Source organism: Ostrinia furnacalis, unplaced genomic scaffold (genome assembly GCF_004193835.3).
Source record: "Ostrinia furnacalis isolate ACB-3 unplaced genomic scaffold, ASM419383v2 OfSCF1416, whole genome shotgun sequence".
NCBI classification, from domain to species: domain Eukaryota; kingdom Metazoa; phylum Arthropoda; class Insecta; order Lepidoptera; family Crambidae; genus Ostrinia; species Ostrinia furnacalis.
In genome coordinates, this window is record NW_021131655.1 from 75,276 (window position 1) to 96,849 (window position 21,574).

The 21,574-nt window shown below is 35.7% G+C and overlaps 4 protein-coding genes across 5 annotated transcripts in view; 1 reads left to right on the forward strand and 3 right to left on the reverse strand.

Moving 5' to 3' along the window:
• The window catches only part of LOC114352697 (phospholipase D3), a 53,007-nt gene extending 43,537 nt beyond the window's left edge, over nucleotides 1–9,470 (reverse strand). Inside the window, exon 1 of one of the 2 annotated variants that reach the window (XM_028304370.1) lies at nucleotides 9,158–9,470. In XM_028304370.1, the coding sequence (XP_028160171.1) occupies nucleotides 9,158–9,427 (270 nt within the window). In that variant the 5' untranslated portion in view covers nucleotides 9,428–9,470. The remainder of the gene's footprint in view (nucleotides 1–9,157) is intronic. The other variant, XM_028304369.1, reaches the window with a different exon arrangement.
• Nucleotides 9,471–11,205: 1,735 nt separating this feature from the next.
• On the reverse strand, nucleotides 11,206–12,157 carry thoc7 (THO complex subunit 7). The gene is made up of 3 exons (XM_028304354.1): nucleotides 12,038–12,157; nucleotides 11,779–11,902; nucleotides 11,206–11,705 (listed from the first exon to the last, which is right to left on the reverse strand). The coding sequence occupies exons 1-3, from the start codon at nucleotides 12,045–12,047 to the stop codon at nucleotides 11,225–11,227; spliced, it is 615 nt and encodes a 204-aa protein (XP_028160155.1). The 5' UTR covers nucleotides 12,048–12,157; the 3' UTR covers nucleotides 11,206–11,224.
• A 786-nt stretch (nucleotides 12,158–12,943) lies between these two features.
• Nucleotides 12,944–18,968, forward strand: LOC114352688 (solute carrier family 35 member F1). The gene is given in 4 exon segments (XM_028304361.1): nucleotides 12,944–13,053; nucleotides 13,171–13,418; nucleotides 13,971–14,338; nucleotides 16,828–18,968. Coding segments are annotated over 4 exon segments (894 nt in total). The 3' UTR covers nucleotides 16,996–18,968.
• A 1,925-nt stretch (nucleotides 18,969–20,893) lies between these two features.
• Ctr9 (RNA polymerase-associated protein Ctr9) overlaps nucleotides 20,894–21,574 on the reverse strand; it is a 29,121-nt gene continuing 28,440 nt past the window's right edge. Inside the window, 1 exon segment of the mRNA XM_028304343.1 lies at nucleotides 20,894–21,199. Coding sequence (XP_028160144.1) covers nucleotides 21,010–21,199 — 190 coding nt within the window. The 3' untranslated portion in view covers nucleotides 20,894–21,009.

A 21,574-nucleotide genomic window follows, 5' to 3' on the forward strand; every position in this document is an offset into this window, starting at 1 on the left:
TTAGATCGAATAGACTTGTTACTTTAAAAGTTTTAGAAATTGTGTAGCGCTACTTGAATTCAAAGTTGCTTCTTGAAATGCGATAGCGTAAAAGTCTCAAGGAAGAAACCAAGCTCCTGGTTGAGAGAGAAATCTGGAAGAAGATTTAGGGTCACGTTCACTTGGAGAAGAAGAAAGGATGTGGAATTAGAATATCTATTCGCTGAGCGACAGATCATTGGCGAAATAAAAGCTAAAGACTTTGATGGCTCGGACAATCTAGTAAGAATGAGAGAGGATCGTGCGGTGAAGTAAGTGTAGTAGTAGTAGTAGTACTATTGAGACGAACAAGTGGCCGTCGAGCGGTTGCTGCGCCAGCTATCTAACCAACGAGTTTAAAAAGTAATATACATTACTGTAAGTTCGAGTCTAAGTGACCAAGAACATAGAATGTGACTTGTGAGTCACATAATGTGACTAGAACGCGTCTAGTTCCCTTGTCTTGATTCAATTTGGCTAACGATTCTTTTATTTTCAAGCAGCCGTCCAGACTTCCAGACGGTGCTCAATAATGAATGTAAGTACCTGCTAAAGCAAAGGGTGTGTTCGACTCCTGTTACTGTTGTACAGACGACAGCATATCAGGCTACACATTTTATTGCAAATTCGCCTCTAATACAACTACATAACTGCTACAGTGCTTTGCTTGACTTGCCTAGTTTGTACTAAATGGGCGCGTGTTGAGTTGATGAGTCTATCAACGCTAAACGACACAAAATTTTCTAACAAAAAATATTTTAATTTGTACTAATTCCCAAAAAGTTCTTAGTGAAAATTGACCATTAAGTATGTTAATAACATGCTTTATTGCCTATTTGTCATACATACAGCTTTATCTATGTAAGCATGTCTTTCCGTGTGGAGATCCTCGAAACTCTTTTTGGATATGAAAATAGGTACCTCCCATGAAGAAATTTTTAAAAATATTGGAAAATTGAATCTTTGCAGAACATCAATCTCTCGTAAATTCCAAGCGAGGCAATCGCTATTGTGACATACGAGTACAACTATAAAAATAGCTATAACCTGAAACATCTGAACGTACATTTATGTGAAAGTATACGAGGGCTCCCCGTTCGTGTGCACAAGTTTTATTAATAAAATATCTGTGAGACGGCGGAGTATATCCAGGATTATGTATTTTATTTATGTGTTATTGCGTAAGCTTATAACTACATACGAAGGTAATGTAAAATTCTTGTTCCGCGCACCGGTATGCGAGAAAATGTACCTACTGAATGCCGTTTATGAAATTGTTATACCCATTGCTACGAAATGAAGCTTCTTGGTTGAATACTACGCGGTCGTAGCAGCGTTTTTACTACGTGCTACGATTTATTATTCAAACAGTAATAGTAAAATTACTGTATTTATCTTTAATATCAATTGAAACGTAAACAAAGGGTTTCAGTAGCGACGGCTAGAACACGGTAATTAGTGGAGATATCCATACTAGATAACCAACTATAAAGTCTAAGGCTGGGTTGCACCATCTTACTTTAACAAACGTCAAAAATCTGTCAAATTCCAAAGAACACCGGTTCTCGTCAAAGTTACGGTCAAAGTTAGGTGGTGCTACTCAGCCTAAGTACCTACTTATAATTTTCCTTCCTAGTTTAAACTTCTATGGAAATTAAACGCATCAGGAATACATTAAAATCTGATAATCTAAAAAAGTTCTATCAGAAACGGGGTTAATCGTTAAAACCGATTAGGCGATGAAATCCTAAACCCTAATGGTCACGCGAAGGGGTGTCTCATGAATATTAAGGTCGATTAGTTTTGATTTATTAATCCACGCTAAAATGTTTACGCGTTTGTCAATACATTTAATGGCCGTCACATATCAATATAAAAATTAATGCAACTATCTCTACCTGCGATATCAACTGTTTGATTTCGGTCTGCCTCAGAAAGTCATAAGTGCGTATTTTCAAACAACGGTCAAAAGTCGATTTGATCTCAGTCATAGATAGCTTGCTACATATATAGTGATCTGTGGTCATAGAATACTGTGATCGGTATAACATTAAAAAGTTCAAATCGAACCAAAGCTTTTGAGCTAAGTTTTGTAATACCTACTTATTCAAGGCACGTTCAGATTGTTATTATTTCTTTGATACATATTGATGATAATGTATTCAAAACATTTAAAGATTTTTTAAGTTTTAAATTTTAAGGACGTGTAAAGTGCTAAGAAAGGGACTAGAGTACTTCTAACTTACTCTGATTCACAAGGCAACATTTTAAGAAATTGGATTTCACCAAAGCAGAAACGATAAAATTGAGTTTCTATCAAATTGATCCAATTTGTCCATTGAATTAGGGATAAGAAAGACTCAATTCAAGACCGATTGACAAGATTATTTCAACAAATGTAGAGAGATAATATAATAGCAACGTTACTTAGTCTAATTCCTTTTTAAAAGCCTTTAGACGAAAAATAATCTCGTGTAACGTCTTATTTTCTTAATTATTTTCCAAGATTAAGCTTAGTAAGAGAGACGGCTAGTTAGTTGACTGCTGCCAAAGTAAATTCAATTTGTTCTGGGTAAATTCGGCTTGGTAGGTAACATGTGGTTCGCTAAAAAGGTCGTGCTAAAAGCCTCCACCTCAAACTAGGGCAGGGTGTGATTTTGAAATCGATAAATAATCTGCCATCGCTTATCCGACGTGTCGGTTACTTAGGCCGACCCTATTTTTCATGTCAGTGCTATAGAGCGTAGCCGTAGCATAAAGTAAGGTACCTAAAATGTTTGTGGTTTGAAGCAGTAGTTTTGTAAATCCAGTTTACGGAAATTTAGTAGTCGCGTGCAGAAGCAAGGGTAATAAACTGTTATAATTTGTTTGTATTATAACACAGATAATATAATATAAATTATAGTAATCTTTACGTTAGGGGTTTGACGATATTTTATTATTTATTTTCGACTACATCATCTATAAAAAAACGCAGTAAAGAGACAAGTTATATTTTACGTAAAAAGATGCATTGTATGTAAAAAAAAGTCTTCTATCTGTAATGTCGAAAAACCTCATAATTAATTAAACTAGTAATTACCTTAGATTGACAGAATACCGTGAGACTTTTGATTAATTTCGATATTTACGGCGGACATTAATTAATTAATGCTATAAATTAGTCAATTAATTAAAAGAGAGATCTAACTGAGCCCATTTATACACGTCAGCGATGAGTTAGGTAGCACCTCAGATCATAGAAGGGAATAGATGTGAAACGGGGGCGTGGCGCGTGTCTCCGCGATATGCCCAGAAACGAACATCGGCCGCGTAGCTAGGTTAGTCGCGATTCAGTCGTACTAAGGAAATGTTCTCCAATATTTTGGATAATGCGTCGTTANAAACATCTGTACGTACATTTATGTGAAAGTATACGAGGGCTCCCCGCTCGTGTGCACAAGTTTTATTAATAAAATATCTGTGAGACGGCGGAGTATATCCAGGATTATGTATTTTATGTGTTATTGCGTAAGCTTATAACTACATACGAAGGTAATGTAAAATTCTTGTTCCGCACACCGGTATGCGAGAAAATGTACTGAATGCCGTTTATGAAATTGTTATACCCATTGCTACGAAATGAAGCTTCTTGGTTGAATAATACGCGGTCGTAGCAGCGTTTTTACTACGTGCTACGATTTATTATTCAAACAGTAATAGTAAAATTACTGTATTCAACTTTAATATCAATTAAAACGTAAACAAAGGGTGACAGTAGCGAGGGCTAGAACACGGTAGGTAATTAGTGGAGATGTCCATACTAGATAACCAACTATAAAGTCTAAGGCTGGGTTGCACCATCTTACTTTAACAAACGTCAAAAATCTGTCAAATTCCAAAGAACACCGGTTCTCGTCAAAGTTACGGTCAAAGTTAGGTGGTGCTACTCAGCCTAAGTACTTATAATTTTCCTTCCTAGTTTAAACTTCTATGGAAATTAAACGCATCAGGAATACATTAAAATCTGATAATCTAAAAAAGTTCTATCAGAAACGGGGTTAATCGTTAAAACCGATTAGGCGATGAAATCCTAAACCCTAATGGTCACGCGAAGGGGTGTCTCATGAATATTAAGGTCGATTAGTTTTGATTTATTAATCTACGCTAAAATGTTTACGCGTTTGTCAATACATTCAATATGGCCGTCACACATGTCAATATAAAAATTAATGCAACTACAAAGCTCCGACATCAACGGTTTGATTTCGGTCTGTCTCAGAAAGTCGTAAGTGCGTATTTCCAAAACAACGGTCAAAAGTAGATTTGATCTCAGTCATAGAATACCTAAATACTGTGATCGGTATAACATTAAAAAGTACAAATCGAGTCAAAAGCTTTAGTAGAGCTTAGTTTTGTAATGCCTATTCAAGGCACGTTTACATTGTTATTATTTTTGGTTCTTAATCACTAACATTTTGATACATAATAATGTATTCAAAAGATTTTAAGTTTTTTAAACTAGCTATTATAGATTATTACCCAATATGGGACGTGTAAAGTGCTACGAAAGGGACTTAGTACTTCTAACTTACTCTGATTCACAAGGCAACATTTTAAGAAATTGGATTTCACCAAAGCAGAAACGATAAAATTGAGTTTCTATCAAATTGATCCAATTTGTCCATTGAATTAGGGATAAGAAGAACTCAATTCAAGACCGATTGACAAGATTATTTCAACAAATGTAGAGAGATAATATAATAGCAACGTTACTTAGTCTAATTCCTTTTTAAAAGCCTTTAGACGAAAAATAATCTCGTATAACGTCTTATTTTCTTAATTACTTTCCAAGATTAAGCTTAGTAAGAGAGACGGCTAGTTAGTTGACTGCTGCCAAAGTAAATTCAATTTGTTTTGGGTTTTGGTTTGGCAACATGTGGTTCGCTAAAAAGGTCGTGCTAAAAGCCTCCACCTCAAACTAGGGCAGGGTGTGATTTTGAAATCGATAAATAATCTGCCATCGCTTATCCGACGTGTCGGTTACTTAGGCCGACCCTATTTTTCATGTCAGTGCTATAGAGCGTAGCCGTAGCATAAAGTAAGGTACCTAAAATGTTTGTGGTTTGAAGCCTCAGTAGGTTTGTAAATCCAGTTTACGGAAATTTAGTAGTCGCGTGCAGAAGCAAGGGTAATAAACTGATAAAATTTGTTTGTATTATAGCACAGATAATATAATACTAATTAATTCACGAATTTCGGTGTTTAGATATTGTTTTGACTGATATAACCCAAGTTGAATGTGTATATTTCGTTGTGTTTGATGACAATTCACTGTTTTACTGTTGAATTGTGCCTTGAACATTATTTCACGACCCCGAGACCAGCTAAGGAGCTATAACAGTACCTAATCTTAATTTGCGTTTGTGGTTTAACGATATTTTATTATTTATTTTCGACTATAATCTATAAAAAAAAACGCAGTAATGAGACAAGTCATATTTTACATAAAAAGAATAAAATCATGCATTTATGCAAAAAAAATAATTATCAGTAATGTCGAATAACCTTAAAATTTTAATTAATTAAACTAGTAATTAACTTAACATTGACAAAATACCGAAAGACTTTTGATTAATTCCGATATTTACGGCGGACATTAATTAATTAATGCTATAAATTAGTCAATTAATTAAAAGAGAGATCTAACTGAGCCCATTTATACACGTCAGCGATGAGTTAGGTAGCACTTACCCGTAATAATCCTGTTTTCAACTAATTTATCTAGTTTCTATTCAATCATAACTATCTCTGAACTTCGGAATAGTTAAGTAAACACTCGCGGAGTTGTCGACTTCACAGAGAAGCTTCATACTGTGATATGGTGACGGCAGCCCGCAGTATGCTTTGACACAATAGTTATGCGGGTCCCATTGTTATTCAGTTACTTTTTGATTTTTAGTAGAGTCGCCAAATAAGTGAATTAATATTAGGCAAAGTTTTTTGGATTTTTGAAATCCTTCAATTTACTCTGGTATATTAGAGAGTCGTGCTTCTGCAGCGGATAATAAAATAATGACTTGATGATGACGATCTTTTATGTAAGAGCTGCTTTCAGAATAGTCCGTTCCACTGCTGGACTCGGAACATGTCTCACGGCTCTAGCAAGCAGATACTAGACTGGACATCTAATTTTAAATTAAGTATACGTATTTCTAGACAGTTAAAGACGCAGTTATTTGCAAGTGAACTAGAAGTAAGAAGGTAAGAAAAGTGTTACTTACGATCAAGAATGTGCATAAAGTCGACATTGGCTGGCGAGCGATTGCGTGTTCGATGCCCATTTCGTACGCGAAGGGATTTGCATAGTTGGTAGGTATTAAGAAGTTGTACACATCTAGATTGTGGGGTACGTTACGTGCGATATTCGTATTAGCGCCTTAATGTTATATTTTTTGTGATTATCGTCTTATCTTTTGACGTGTTTGTATTTTATACCTTGTATAAATTTATTTTTATCACACCTTTGTAATTAAATGAGTGAATCGATATAGATTTAAATATTATTACGTACCTAGTAGAGCTCACAACATTAGGTACTTAATTAATAATACCTACTTCTTATTAGTAATTTGATCACAAAAAGTGGCATCACTGGTAACCGATCTAGCTGAAAACGCATGTAGGATTAATAGATTTTCATTTTCCTGTTGCGCAAATTTCTATTTCCCTAAGTAACTTGTTTCTAATNGACGAGGGGGTCCAGTGGCTTAGTCACCACGATCCTCGGACCTAACACCAATGGACTATTATTTTTGGAGTGACTTGAAACGACCTGGTATGCGCAGAAGAGATAAAAAGTGTAAACGTGTTACGTGAAAGGATTGCTTCAGCGAAACTGTGAGACAAAACGTTTATGTGTTGCGAAAACTAAAGCGAAATACCTACGCTTCGCCGTGCTAGACTGTGCCTTCATCAGAACGGAGGACACTTTGAACACTTGCTTCGCAGTACGTAAACTTTGTAAGTAGGAACTCATAAATAAATAATTAATTGTGAATAAGGTGATTTCATTTCATACTTAATTTATTAAAATTATAAAATTATCACTTCACGGGATTTATTGCAACAATATCTATTTTAACGGTAAATAATATTTACCCTCCCGACGTTTCGGCTCGGTTGCACGAGTCATGGTCGCGGGCAGACTGAAGAGATGCGGCGTAGTCTGCCCGCGACCATGACTCGTGCAACCGAGCCGAACCGAATCTATTTTAACGGTAAATATTATTTACCGTTAAAATAGATATTGTTGCAATAAATCCCGTGAAGTGATAATTTTATAGTAAAAAATGCAACATAATAGTTTAAAATATTAATTTATTAATTTGTAAAAATAGGGAACAATGTTATAAATTAATTAAAAGCCTAATAATTATTACGTATTTTTGACGGTCCTTAACCCATAAAGTAGAAACTGAGAGTAGAAAGGAAAATCTAAAATCAACTGAAGAGTATTTTAAAATAATTATTATGACTGGATAAAAAGGCTGGTACCCAGAGCCATAAAACATCACAGATTAATAAGAACTAGGCCACGCCCACTAGGTTTATTCCACTTGCACCTGTAGAAAGTGCGAGACACAATTGGTTTATTCCAATTTGTACTGCAAAACCAAATTTACTAAAAACTCAGTGTATTTTCTTTATGGGAGACTCTTGTTTATCTTAAATAATAGGTATTGGTCCCTACTTTTATCTCTGTGAATATGGCAAGAATGCAAAGTAACACGGTGTATTTCATGTACAGAATTGACCTATCTACAGATTTATTATAAGTATAGATTTGATCACAAAAAGTGGCAGCACTGGCAACCGATCTAGCTATTAACGCATGTAGATTAATAGATTTCCATTTTCCTGTAGTGCAAATTTCTATTTCCCTAAGTAACTTCTTTCTAATCCTACTTATTTCACTCACATGGGAACTAAAAGCAAAAAGCCTTTGAGCAACACACTTATGTCTCCTGAATAACAGGCACGAGATTCCCTCGGGACTTCCCCTGAATTACTAATAAAAGGTTTTCCAGACTAAAAGGTAAGTAGATTTAGATTTTTATATACCCACGCGTACCTCACGCGTATTTTCTTATTTATTACACGGTAAAAAATCATGCATGACCTATACCAACTGGCAAGTTATTACTCAAAGACAGCTTAATAATTAATCATCACAGGCCCCGTATCTGAATTGAGAATTACAGCTTGAATATGCTATCTTCTATTCAATGGTGAATTTAATATGAAAGTTAATACTTACATGATTAGAAGATGAGCACGGTAAATAAATCTTAATTCAGAAACCGGACCATACTTGTCCACTAACCGATTTTTAAATTGACCTGTAAATTCTTAGGTAGCTCTACATTTTCATTGCTACATCTTTAGAAATGCAAATGCTCTAATCGAATGCGAAAGACAGTCGTGTAGTGTCCATCAAGAGCATTAAATACTAAATACGTGAATTGGAACAAGGTCAGCGGAACCGACGTCTACTGGTCGCGATGTCTTTCTTGCCACAAAATCGATATGCCAACGATCACACCACACGCCACCGTAAAAAATAAATAACAATAAACAATGCACATGGATTCTGCACGTACCTCAAGTGAAATCAGTTTGCATAAATTTTGAAGGCTCCGCACGAGGAAAGCACCACTGAACGGGATTGCATGTATATTGTTTATACCACCGAACAATCAAAGTGTACCAACTGCAAGGGCCAGCGGCGCGCGTATGCATCTTTACGGTTACGGCGAAGACAAGGACGTACTTACGTTATCATATAAAAAGTTTGATGGACGTTGGGTGTCGGACAACTTTTCAGTAGGCGTGAAAAATTCAAAATAAATTACAACAATTTATTACTTGTTATCCTTATAACAAGTATGCTTCCTTAAAGCATGAATAAAATTAATAAATAAGTATATTAATTACAAAATATATTCTGGACTCTACAAATATTTAAATTAACTGTTGTCTCAATTTCTACTGTAACAGAACACGCATTTTTTTGCAACACCAAAATGTGTTTCATCATTAAAGAAAAACAATAGTTCAAGTTAAAACAATGGGAAATTGTGGCCAAAAGTTCACTTACCGATAGTCCGGGGTTGCAGCCTGAAGTTATGGAGTTTTTCCGGAACTTGGGCACACAGATCTGCATAGAACTTTTAGCGGGCCCTTTAGGCGGGCCAGCGCACCCGTACTCATCGCTCCTGTCGTTCCGAGTCAGGTTGATGTTGTTTGTGTTGTTCACTTTGACCAGGATGTTACAGGTCTGCGAGGCAATTTGGAAGAGCCCCTCTTCTAAGTTTCTCTTGTTGTTGTACTGTCTGTTAAAGTGGAGATAGTCCCATAGGGAAGGCATTTTCTCTCAAGAGTACCGTGGCGAAAGTTTCCCGGGCTGAGCGGGAGGCCGCGTCTGCTGTCCGCCGCAGCTGATTCGTAGTGCCACTTTATGTAAGACTCACTGCGGACTTGCGCGTTAAAAGTTTAGTTTTTGACTGTGTACAATCGCTGAAGAAAGTACAAAGATGTTGATTGTATTTTTATTGAAATTAGTTTGGGATGGTACGCGTAATGTAATAAAAAGATGGTAATATTAAATTGATCATTGTTATTTATCTATTGTGCGCAACGGTAATGTTTATAAAATAATAATTATTTTACTTTACATGTTTTTTTATTGATAAGTATCTGAAGAAATCCTTTTAAAAGTTATGGTTTATGTTTTAATTAGATTCAAGTTTTATTGATACATAAATTCTTCATAGGTGCTTGTATATCATATTGTCTTAGCTTTTGGTGAGTTTAGTAAGTGTTAAAGCTTAAAAATTAGGTAGGTATTTGAGTATGGTACGCAACCATATCAGTTAACTGACTGAAAAATAACTTTTCACCAGATCTCTCGAATGTACATTCCTCAGGTGTACCTTTTAATAATTAATACTGTTCTATTGACTTTTGAAAGAGACATTTACCTGTATTCAACATTTGGACTCGCATTTCGTACATATAAAATTGTTGTCTGGGCACGCAACGCGCTAATCATACAAAATAAACATCTGTTTTGTCAAAACAATTTCAACTCTAAACATGTAGGCATACGATACAAAAATATAAACTTTTTAGCAAGTTGAACTGAGTCATACGTGTTTGGAACTCATGTGGGACTCCTACGTATGTTTATGAGTCACAGAGGATTTGAAAGGCGGCTAGGAAAATACAAATTGTCCTTTCTAGGGAAGCTTTTAGGTAGATACCTAATGGAATTTAAATTACTGTCTGTCTGTCCTATTGATGGCCACCACCAAAGTACCACCACTACCGTCTACGAGGTCTACAGTATATTATCATGTTTAGGTGTTGATCCATAATAATTCAATGAAATTCCTAGTAGGAATCATGTCGTTGCCAACAACTATTGTAATTATAATCGGTTAATTTAAGATAAACATAAATTTACGAGGACACATACTTTTAACACTTTACAAAGTAATCTGCCTTACGAATTGTTTTAAAAATGCGCCTTCGAATCTTAAGAACCACTCCGTACAAAGCGATTAATCGTACCATTACGCCATCCAAGGGGAGTGAGAGAAGAGCCACCGCGTGCTATTTATGAAATGTAACGTGAATTCAGAATAAAGAAAATATTTAACAGAGTTTTTAAAAATAATCCTTGGGCTCTCGCGTTTGTCCAGCAGTGGACTTTAACGAATGAACGAAAATATATTTATTTTGGGCTGCTTTATTTTGTGCTAAAATAATAAAAACAATGCTTTCATAAATTGAGAAATAATAATTTTATTATTTTCTTTAAATTAGTATTTTATGACTTGAATGACATTTTAACACATTGGTCAGCTGGACAGACCTTTATTTAGCCCAGGAAGTTTTATAGTTTTTAAGACAGTTAAGTAATAAACGAATTCATCTTATAAATAAAAATAACTTGCATAAGTAAAAAAATATGCCTTTGTCCAGGAGACTAGGTGATAAAGAACAAAGTAAAATAAAATAATGCAATCAATACTCAAAGACAACACAAAAAATAAAAAGAGACAGGTAGGTTCTTAAAAAAATAAACATTTACGTTCAAAAAATAATGTTTATTATTGTAAGAAATGTTAACTCTTATCTAAGACATTAAAAATCTAATCATTCATGCTGATGCTTCTATAATGTCGTCTTTCATTTCAACATCATCAGAAACAGATTCTGTATCATCAGGCTCATCCAACAAAGCCTGCAACTGATGAATTGAAGTAACCAGTACATGAAATTGCTTCTTTCTTAATGCCAAACGACTCTCTAACTGCTGCTTTGTCGATTCTAAACTACCTAATTCCGTTTTTAGGGTACTCAGTTGCTCTAAAGTCTCTTTTCTATCAGGTTGTTCGCTTATAACCTTAGCTAGAACATCATATTCAATTCTGTTCTTACGGACAGTTTTTGCTTGAGCTAGATCAGCTTTACTCTTTTCTATGTTGCCTTTAGCCACCTCTATACCGGTTTCCAGAATCTGTGACAGTGCTTCATAGCTTGTAAGTTCAGCGGACATCATTTCTGAGGCTAATTGAGACTTTGTTACTGCAAATTCACATTGAGCAAGTTGGGCCAGCATGCGGTCATGTGTTGACTTACTGAAATAGTATAAAAATATATTAGTGATATTACCGTATTCTAATCACTTGATATAAATGTAAAATTATTTACCTTTCTTCAGGTTTTTCATCTGTGCTGTTACACCACTTTATTAAAGTTTTTAACAAAACGTTTAACCTTCTGTCGTCTCCTGTTCCATCTCCATCAATGAGGAGTCTTCTGCGGATAACATCTTCTGCAAAATAAACACTTTAATGTAGTAAAAGTTGTACAACTTACAATGTTCACCGCAGGCAGAGTTGATGGCAAAGCTATTATTTCAGGTTATTTATGTTTATGTTATTTATAAATAAAAGTTTGTATTACTTACCGTCAGCCATACTTTATTGTTTATTTCGAGTGGTATTTATTACTACACGGATTTAAGTAACACCAACAAAACAAACAGAGCCAGAAGCAAAATACCATAGAGAAAAGTAACAAAATACGTTGCTGTTGTTTGATGACACACTTTTTTGACAGTGACAGAACACAAAACGAACTATCAGAATATTTGAAAATAATGAAGACGAAACGAAACGCAGAGCTGCTGTGAAAAAACTACCACCATCTAGTGACAAAAAGAAAAGTTAAGAATGGTTTAGTTCGGTTAGGTATCTGATGGCGCTAAAATCAAATCCAGTTAGAAGTTATAAATATTCACATCATCTTTGTCTGTCAATGTCCTAGCCTAGGAGCCAACGACTTCTTTTATGAGTTTACATAAAGATTAAACTTTATTTTGTAGCAAACAACAAAAATCATCATCTTTACAAGAAGCTATTTTAACGCCATCTAGCTACTAGGGACTAGTTTTTAGCGCCATCTATCGTAATGTAGGAGCTAAAAGAAAGACTTAAACAGGAAACTGCTGAAATGTTTCAGTCAGAAACTGTCAAATTTGTCAATAATGCCACTGGCTCTGCTTTGCTCATTGTCGTGAAAATTATGGCAATTTTTTGTGTTTTCCAGCTGTTCCATGAGAAAATAACATACTTTACAGAGTTTTCGTCCACTTGAAAATTGCTATAAGCAATCAACAAACGATGGAAGACGTAACTTTCAGTGACAAAATTGAGGCTTATTTTTCGGAGTTGGGGCGATGGCTAGTATTTTGTTATTTAGTGTTTTCTGAAGAAGTTTCTCGTATCTGAAGCTAAAGGTTTTGTTTTTCTTTCAGGAAAGTGTGGCGCAGTATAATTTTAGGCCAAGCTTTATCAATTCTATTGAGCGGCAAATGCATATTGACGACGCTCCTTCAGAGCGCGACTTGGCAGTTTCCAACAACCGGGCAGCTCGTGCTGCCGTATGTTACACTGTTTATATTATTTACCCCGACCTTGTTGTGTAATGGATTAAAAAAAATATCCAAGTAAGTGCAGTACCTAACTCCTGCTATCATAATAACTGTGTTCTTACATAGTTTAACAGATAATCACATTATTTTTTAAAATTTACTTGTAGAAGATGGTGGATTATTCTCATCGCTTGTGCACTGGACGTGGAAGCTAGCTGGCTGTTGGTAATGTCACAGCGCTACACGTCAGTCCTGAGCTGACAGCTGCTTGCGTGCAGCGGTGTGGGTGCTGCATTGGTGGGAGGAGCGTGGCGAGGCCAGAGGCTAGGGGTGGCGCACGTCGCTGGCGCCACGTTAGGGTTAATGGCCGTGGTTTGTGTGGTGTGGGCTGACGTGGAAGGCGCTCCTACTGATGGTAATGATAAAAATATATCGTTCTATATTTGAGCTTAGATCTACACTAATATTATAAAGAGGAAAACTTAGTTTGTTTGTTTGGTTGTAATGAATAGGCTCAAAGACTACTGGACCGTTTTTAAAAATTCTTTCACCATTCGAAAGCTACATAAAATTAAAATAAAATTTAGCCTATGTTACTCGTAGATAACGAGTAACATAGGCTAAATTTTATTTTGGAAAAAAATAGGGTTCCGTAAAATATGTAGATAATGTAGTCAAAGCGCGCGAAGCCGCGGGCGGAAAGCTAGTATCTAATAAGTACTTAAAAACTTGATAGCAGTTTGTTTAAAAAAAAAAATTGATTTATGTTCATTTGATAATAACAAAACAAGAATATACAAAACAAATGATTTATTTATTTATTTAAGTAGGCTCTCACAGCTTTTACATATCCCAACCCTATCACTGCTTCAGGACAATAATGGGCCAGGGGTGAAAAGATATTCCATGGCTTTTATTTAAGTTTTCTGTATTAATTCTACATGCTAACCATTTCTTACTGTTTCAGGCAAAAATCAGCTGGTCGGTGACATGCTATGCCTAGGGGGCTCCCTTCTTTATGCCATGGTGACTGTCCTCCAAGATATGATGCTCAAAACGCAGTCTTGCTCAGACTATTTGGCTTTATTAGGCCTCATTGGCAGTATTGTGTCGTGCACTCAAACATTCTTCGTAGAGTTCCACGAGCTGATGCTCTTCAACTGGTACGATCTTGACACCATCGTACAGCTGGGAAGCTACTGCACCACGCAGACAATATTCCAGATACTGCAATGCTTTATGCTCAGAGATGCGGGCTCAATTATCCTGCATTTATCATTTTTGTCAGCAGATTATTACACACTCATTGCTGGAATGTATATTTTTCAGTTCAAGGTGAGTTGAGAGACGTGTAATACATAGTTAATCTTATCCTCATATAAAGACTACAAAACCTAATACTTAACCATGACGTTGTGGATAAATTTGATGGACTATAAAGATTTAAAATTCTACTTTTAGTACTTTTTTTTTTTTTTTTTTTTATGTATTTTCTGCTCTATGGCAATCTGTTCGAAAACAATAAGCCACTTGTTTGGCTGGAGCTACATGTCCTGAATTTTATGTTGTCTTCGAGAGCCAATCAATTGCTGAACTTTTTCCAGCAAGCTCTCTTCCTGGCTCAGTCTACAAATCTTTGGGCGAGACTGGGAATGCCTTGTCTTTTCAGTCGATTGTACTGTAGTCCACCTTCTCCACTTAAGGCCTGTGCGAGTTCGTTTGCATGAGTTTCCAGTTTCTCCTGGTATTTCAGGCTTGCCTGTACTATTTCCTCACGAACAGTGTTCATGCCTAGGTCAAGATACATGTACTTGTTGCTAATACATTGGGGTACGCCGAGCATGGTTCTAAGTGCTTTACTTTGAAATCTCTCCAGTATGTCGATGTTACTCTTGCTAGCTGTTCCCCATAACTGTATCCCGTAAGTCCAGATAGGTTTCAAAGTTGCTTTGTATACCAAGACCTTGCTGGTGCTGTTCAGTTGCGAGCTTCGTCCGATCAACCAGTTAAGACCACGAAGTTTTCCATCTAGTTGTTTTCTTTTAGCCCAGATGTGCTTCTGCCATGTGAGCCTTCTATCCAGGTGCATTCCCAGGTATTTTGCATTATCTGTCTGAGGTATTTCGTTGTTATTTAGATTGACCGGAGGACAAGTGTCTCTCCTAAGGGTAAAGGTCACATGAGCAGANAACTCTTTTTAAGAGCACACTAATACAAATACATAGTTAAAATAATGTCAAAAATCTCATTGGATTTGTCTCATATTTGGGGAATGCACTATGTATCATGAGTATTCTTATATTAAAAGGATGCCAACGATTTCAAAGTCACCCTGTATGTCATCAGACCATCAGTGAAAAAAAGATCGCCGATTTTATTTGGCAATATTTCGACATTAAAATATATTTACTATTTATGTATTCGTCATTAGTTAGAGTGAATAGTCCAGAAAAGAAATTAATTTTTTGAAAGGCCTTAATATGGCTTTTTTGTAACTTTTTGGACTTTAGATAAAAACCGTAATTATTATAAGCCATTTTATTGATATTTAACTCAAAGATTAATGTGATTCATTTTATTATAGGAAATTTTCGTAGTTTTTTAATATCCGGTATCCGGCCGGATAGTGAGCTACTATCCGGTATCCGGCCGGATAGTAAATTTAGGCCGGATATCCGGCCTACCGGATAGTTGCCGGATATCCGTTTCATCTCTAATATTTATTATTATTATATTTGTACGCTTTGGAGCTCACGGGTCAAAAGTGGCCCGGTCCTTTATAAGGCTTGCGTGGGGATACAGATTACAGATCCAACACGTAGAGGCCGTTTTAAGCGCAAAATAATCGACAAAAGTGAAAGTGGTGCACATGCTGGATCTAGTCTCTGACTATATCATGGGATGTAGCCAGAGACCATCCCCAGCTTGTGCACAGGTGCTATTGCAGTTATTGGAAAATGGACTAGGGTTATGGATGAAGGATGGATGGACTGGTTACTGGGCTATGGATGGAGACTACCGGTCACCTGCCTGGTTCATAGTCTCGGATTATTATTAATAGAGGCTAGTTTAGTACTACCTGTTCGCGCTAAGTTTGCCGCTCCGTGGAATGCGCGTCCCCTCCTCCAAACGCGATTAAACGCAATTTGTTAGTGATTAAACGCAATTAAGTGTTTTATTTTACGCATATACACAGTTTTTATCAATATTAATAAATAAAAGATATTTTCAATATTATTTTGCTAAAGTTATAGACGCATTCCTTCGAGTGACGTCATATCGCCAGCGGCGAACGGATAGAAGTTCGTTCTCCTGCGTCCAAATCCTCAGCGAAGTTGTACAGGACAATGATGGAAAAAAACATACCAACTGAATTGAGAACCTCCTACTTTAGTTGTAGTGGGTTAAAAATGATAGTATAGAAAAAGAAGACTTCGCGGGGATATCTCCTCCTCCAGTCTCCTCCAGAAAAATATCCCCATGGTAGAGCTGGAATAGTAGGTAACTAGGTAAAGTCCGGTCGCTGAGCACGTAGAATTTCGTCCAATGAACGTAATTATATTGCTGTCGCGACTGTGCGACGGGCGGCCGCAGTGAGTGTGCGAGCGCGACAGCAATATAAAATTAATAACGCGCGAGCAATAAGGATGGGTAGCTCGGGGTCATTGGACGAAATTCTACGTGCTCGGCGACCGGACTTGCTTTTGCGGTCATATCCCAAGTCTCCGTGTAATCGCAGGGCAAAGCTTACATTACATGTTGCCTCCCATTCATTCTAGGGTGCAATGTACATTTTCAATCGATAACTAAACTCACAACACTCTTCCAGGGAATACACCGTACCAACCCTGGACTGCATCCCTATAGAGGGCTTAGAGCCTCCCATCAGCAGAGACACAACCTTTACCTCATTCCTGGGAGGGCCTCACACCACCATGGCCAATGGCAGCGTGACCTTCGCCCAGACCAACGGCACCAAGGAACCGTCTTAGTGGTGTAAGATTAGATTTAGTATTTTATGGAGAATAGAGCTAAATCTATGACATTGACTTGATACTTGGCCTGAGAAGTATTTTTCTTGGTCCAAAAAAAAATTGGCTTGTCGACAATGCGCAATTCCAGTTGAAATATTAGCTACCCAAAGTGTGTATATTATGAGGAATTGAGAGTTTCCTCTGCTAAAAAAACCTTAAAGACTCCACTATATGAGTGCTATTTCCAGAATGGATATACTTTTTTCATTTTTACCTATCAGTAAAGTTGAATTTCATTGATACGCTTATTTTGCAAAATGAGGACTCAGAACTAAAAAAAGATTTATCCCCCTATCCTTCCTTAGTCGATCTTCACACCTTCTTGGAAGATTTAACAAAAGCCATTGAAGCCATATTGTTGCCTAAAAACAAGATAATGTACAAATTGGTGTTATTTCATAGGAAGGATTAGACTTGTAGATAAACTTAGCGGATGCACTGTCGGCTGTAAAACATGAGTTAGATAATTTTAGCTGCCATGGCTCATGCTAGTTAGGAGCTCAGATTCATTGCAACACATACAAAGAATAAAGAACTAAAGATTTTTAAAATACAATAACATAACGCACAATAGTTACTAAAATAGTGAGACGAATTAATTTATAGCAAAATGAGCGATAATAGCTTCAAAAAGAGTCCTTTACGCGGGAATTGATTCAATTTGAAAGAAAACAGAATTCAACGGACTACAGAATTCTTTCGTCTATAAGATTTGCCCGCGGGTGGCGGTTAGGTATTCCTAAAAAGTAAGCAAAAGTTAATCCTATAGGCCTACCGTTTTAACGGCTATATCACGTACGTTTTATAACAAATTCATCAATCATAATCGTATAAGAAACTAGTCATTAGTGTAAGGTATGTAAGAGCTATATTAGCGCACAGTTATATCCAGATCACTTTTATGCAAATATAGTTTTTCCTATGAATCTATTTAGCAATAATCGACCACTTATCTCGATATTGAACGAATACTGCCACATACTCGAATTTTTACTCAAATTTTTTAATGAAAAATATTAACATTTAGAAACGTTTGTATGAAATTTTAAAAGTAGTTTCTACGAGAGATAATGTATTGGAATTGTATAACATTGAATAGAAAAATATTTAGGGTACGTACGGAGATTTAGGTATCAAGGTAATATAGAAAAAAATGAAGTAGAAACCGCTGCGTAAACATTAACTTGTGCTGACCAATTTGTTTCGAGTAAAGATAGATTTAAAAGTTTTTCATACTTATTAACATTTTACAGTATTTATCCAGTATTATTAGCAGAAACTGTAAGGTATATTATCAAAAGACATAAACCTAGATCTCTAAAATAGTTTCAGCGGTTTTTACAATCTTATTAAGTCTATTAGGTAAGATAAACTGTGATTTTAGTTTCCAAATTGAATATTTTAATTATTGTTATTTCCTTTTCTCAAATTTTAGTGATATTGCAGAGTTAAATGTAATTTTAAACCACTTTATTGTCCGCAAACGTAACCAAAAATATAGATTTAACTTGCAAAGACAAGATATTATATGCCTTAAAAATGTAAATTGTTTTATATTATTGTAGTGGTCCGAATACTATCCAGTTATTTACAGTTACACAATGAAAATGTTTATTAGATTATTATAAATTAGGCATACATAAAATATTTGGGTTACTACTACTACCGTGTTCGGTGTATATGTCACCGTAAAATTGTGAATTCCGCCAGATTATAATCTGGCGTAGTTAAATTACAATCTAACCTAACCTAACCCACTGTTAGTTTACAATCTAACGCGTTATATTATAAACTGACAGAGTTCACAATTTCACGTTGACATACATACTAGGAACACGGAGACTGACACCACGTGCTAACCGATCATAATCTTTACGTGCGAGGCGTGTGCGCATAAGTACTATATCCAAACGTCCTTAATTTAAAGTTTTCCTATGAATGACAACAATATATTCAGTATCGTATAGGACCACTATATCTTTATATTCTCTAAAGTTTAACGTTCTAGCTTGAAATATTTATTTATCAAAGCTGTTTCTGCCGTGTTATATTGACGCTCAATTATTAGAGGTAAGATATTATGCGTAATTTTTCTAGTCCAATTAGTCCATTAGGTAATTTATTAATCTCACTCTCCAATGTTATTTTGTTTGAATAAATATTATCTGTTTCGTGTGGAATGGGAATGGTTGTGTTAATTAAACCTTAAATCGATAAAAATAAAGTATATTATTGTAAGCTATTAATAAATTGTTGTTATCTTTTATAGAAAAATATGAATCTCAACACAATGTTGGGCTAAGAGTTGAACCCCATTGAAACTTTTGTTACTTATATCAATTTGTTGATTTAAACAACAAAAATAATACGCATGTTTGATTTACGAGCAAATTATACAAGTGTCTTTGGAAATATTCTATTATGGATTTGAAATTGTAAAATATACAAAATTTTCATGAAAACTGTTTTTAATTCATTGCTACATCCTCTACCCAAAATCTCGTAGAGCTTTTGTTATCAGTACCTCTAGTACGAAAAACTTTCGAGTTCGTTTCGTTGCGTATTCAAAGTGTCATCGAAAAATTTTGTATGAAAAATTAAACAGCGCCCCCTAGGGCGGCTATAATATAGGGGGCGCTGTTTAATTTTTCATACAAAATTTTTCGATGACACTTTGAATACGCAACGAAACGAACTCGAAAGTTTTTCGTACTAGAGGTACTGCTGTTACTTCTATCAATAGGAAATTATAGTCTATGGAAATGAAAACAAAATGTTATTTTTCTATTTTTATTTTATTTTTTCATAATAGGTACAGGTAGTCAGTCCAAATAAAGATATAAAACAAATGCTTAGAGTACAGAGTGAGAATGGTAAAAGCCGAAATGAAGTCGAAACATGTTCCAATCTTGTACACTTTGTAGTTTTTAATACTTTTCTATCATGGATACTGACTGAGATAATCAAATTCATAGTAATAAGTGATCTTGTACAATAAATATACTGATAATTATATGGAAGTCGAGTAAAATGGAAGTCTAGTGAGTCAGAATTTTAAAGAGTCAATCAGAGTTACTTGTATACTAAATGTCGATACAAATGTTACAAAATGTGATATAAAAATTATTTATTAGATATTCCGATATCTATATTATTGGAGCGGCCATGTTAATTGATAATTGGAGTACGGAGCACGTCAAGCTATTCATTGTGGTATCTTATGACATTGTTAAAAGTGCTGTTTTGCACCAAACATGTAAAATCTGACGTGCAGTCGACTGTACATGCGATATTTATAAAGTTCATAATTATTGTCTAAGAATGGTGTTTGATTGGTTTATTTTCTATAAATAAAGATGTGTACAAGTCCTACTAACCTAAGGGTTAAGAATTAGAGCAGTCGAGTAGCATCTAGAAAATTAGATTCTAATTCTGTAAGCATAAAGTGCAAAATTCAAGTACACCAGTGGGTTATGTTATGTATGGATACTGCAAGAGCAGTTGGAACTGACATTAGAGGTAGACAAATTATTTGACGGTACACGTAACAATAAGAAAAGGTATTAAATTAGAATAAAAAATACAAGAAAGAAATTAATACTTTTGTCTCAGTACGAGGTTATAGTTACGCGTAAGTTAGCGAATGTGATCCATGTCATGAAACATATCACGAATCTTAATTCACTTAACAGCTACTCAACTGCGCTTCATCTCATACCCTTAACAAAATAAGCTATAAACCAAGTTTAAGTTGTAACACAAAAGAACAAATCACTTTCAAATAAAAGACTGCATACCGCACAGGTAATGGAAAATATTTACATACCACCAATGTGGTTTTTCTTGCAAATTCTACGGACCACGAATTATATCCTGGTACCGAATGGTGTTTGCCTTAAATTCTAATTTCTACGGGTCACTTCAATCACGGGATTTTTATCGTTGTGGTGGCGAGATAAGGTGTTATTTGGCTTACGCCTCGTCTTCGCTGGCCGACACCGACTTTCTTGATACAGGCGTGTCGGGTCGCGAGTGGCGCGAACCCGAACGTGATCGCGAGCGCGAGCCCGAACGAGATCGCGAGCCGCTCTTCGACCGCGAGCGCGAACGCGAACGCGACTTGCTCTTCGACCGTGACCGCGAGCGGGACTTGCTCTTGGACCTGTGGAAGAGAATAAACATGTAAAATTAAGTTATAATTATACCAAAATTGAGATACTATAGTCTATCCAATATAGCTTGATTAGAATGACAGCTGTCAAACGAATGTGACTAGTGCTGAGATACGGTTCACATAGATGTATCGTAAAGTTTTCGAAAAAATTATATAAAAAAATGCACCCAATTTTTCTTCATATCTTTATTCATAAAAATGACAAATGATATAAATTTAAAGACATTAAAATTTTAAATTCATGTCAAGGGTGTACAACCTAAGTCGTAGTCATTATCATCAGTGTTCTTCAGTGGTTTTTTCCTCTCGCTAGAGGGCGGTGGGCATCTCTTCTAGAGCAACGGTGCTATGAATACCCAAAAA

Excerpts from the sequence above, each read along its gene's own strand:
- thoc7 (XM_028304354.1), bottom strand. Across the intron at positions 11,706-11,778 it reads GATGAAAAACCTGAAGAAAG|TAAGTCAACACATGACCGCA; the intron begins GTAAATAATTTT and ends ATACTATTTCAG.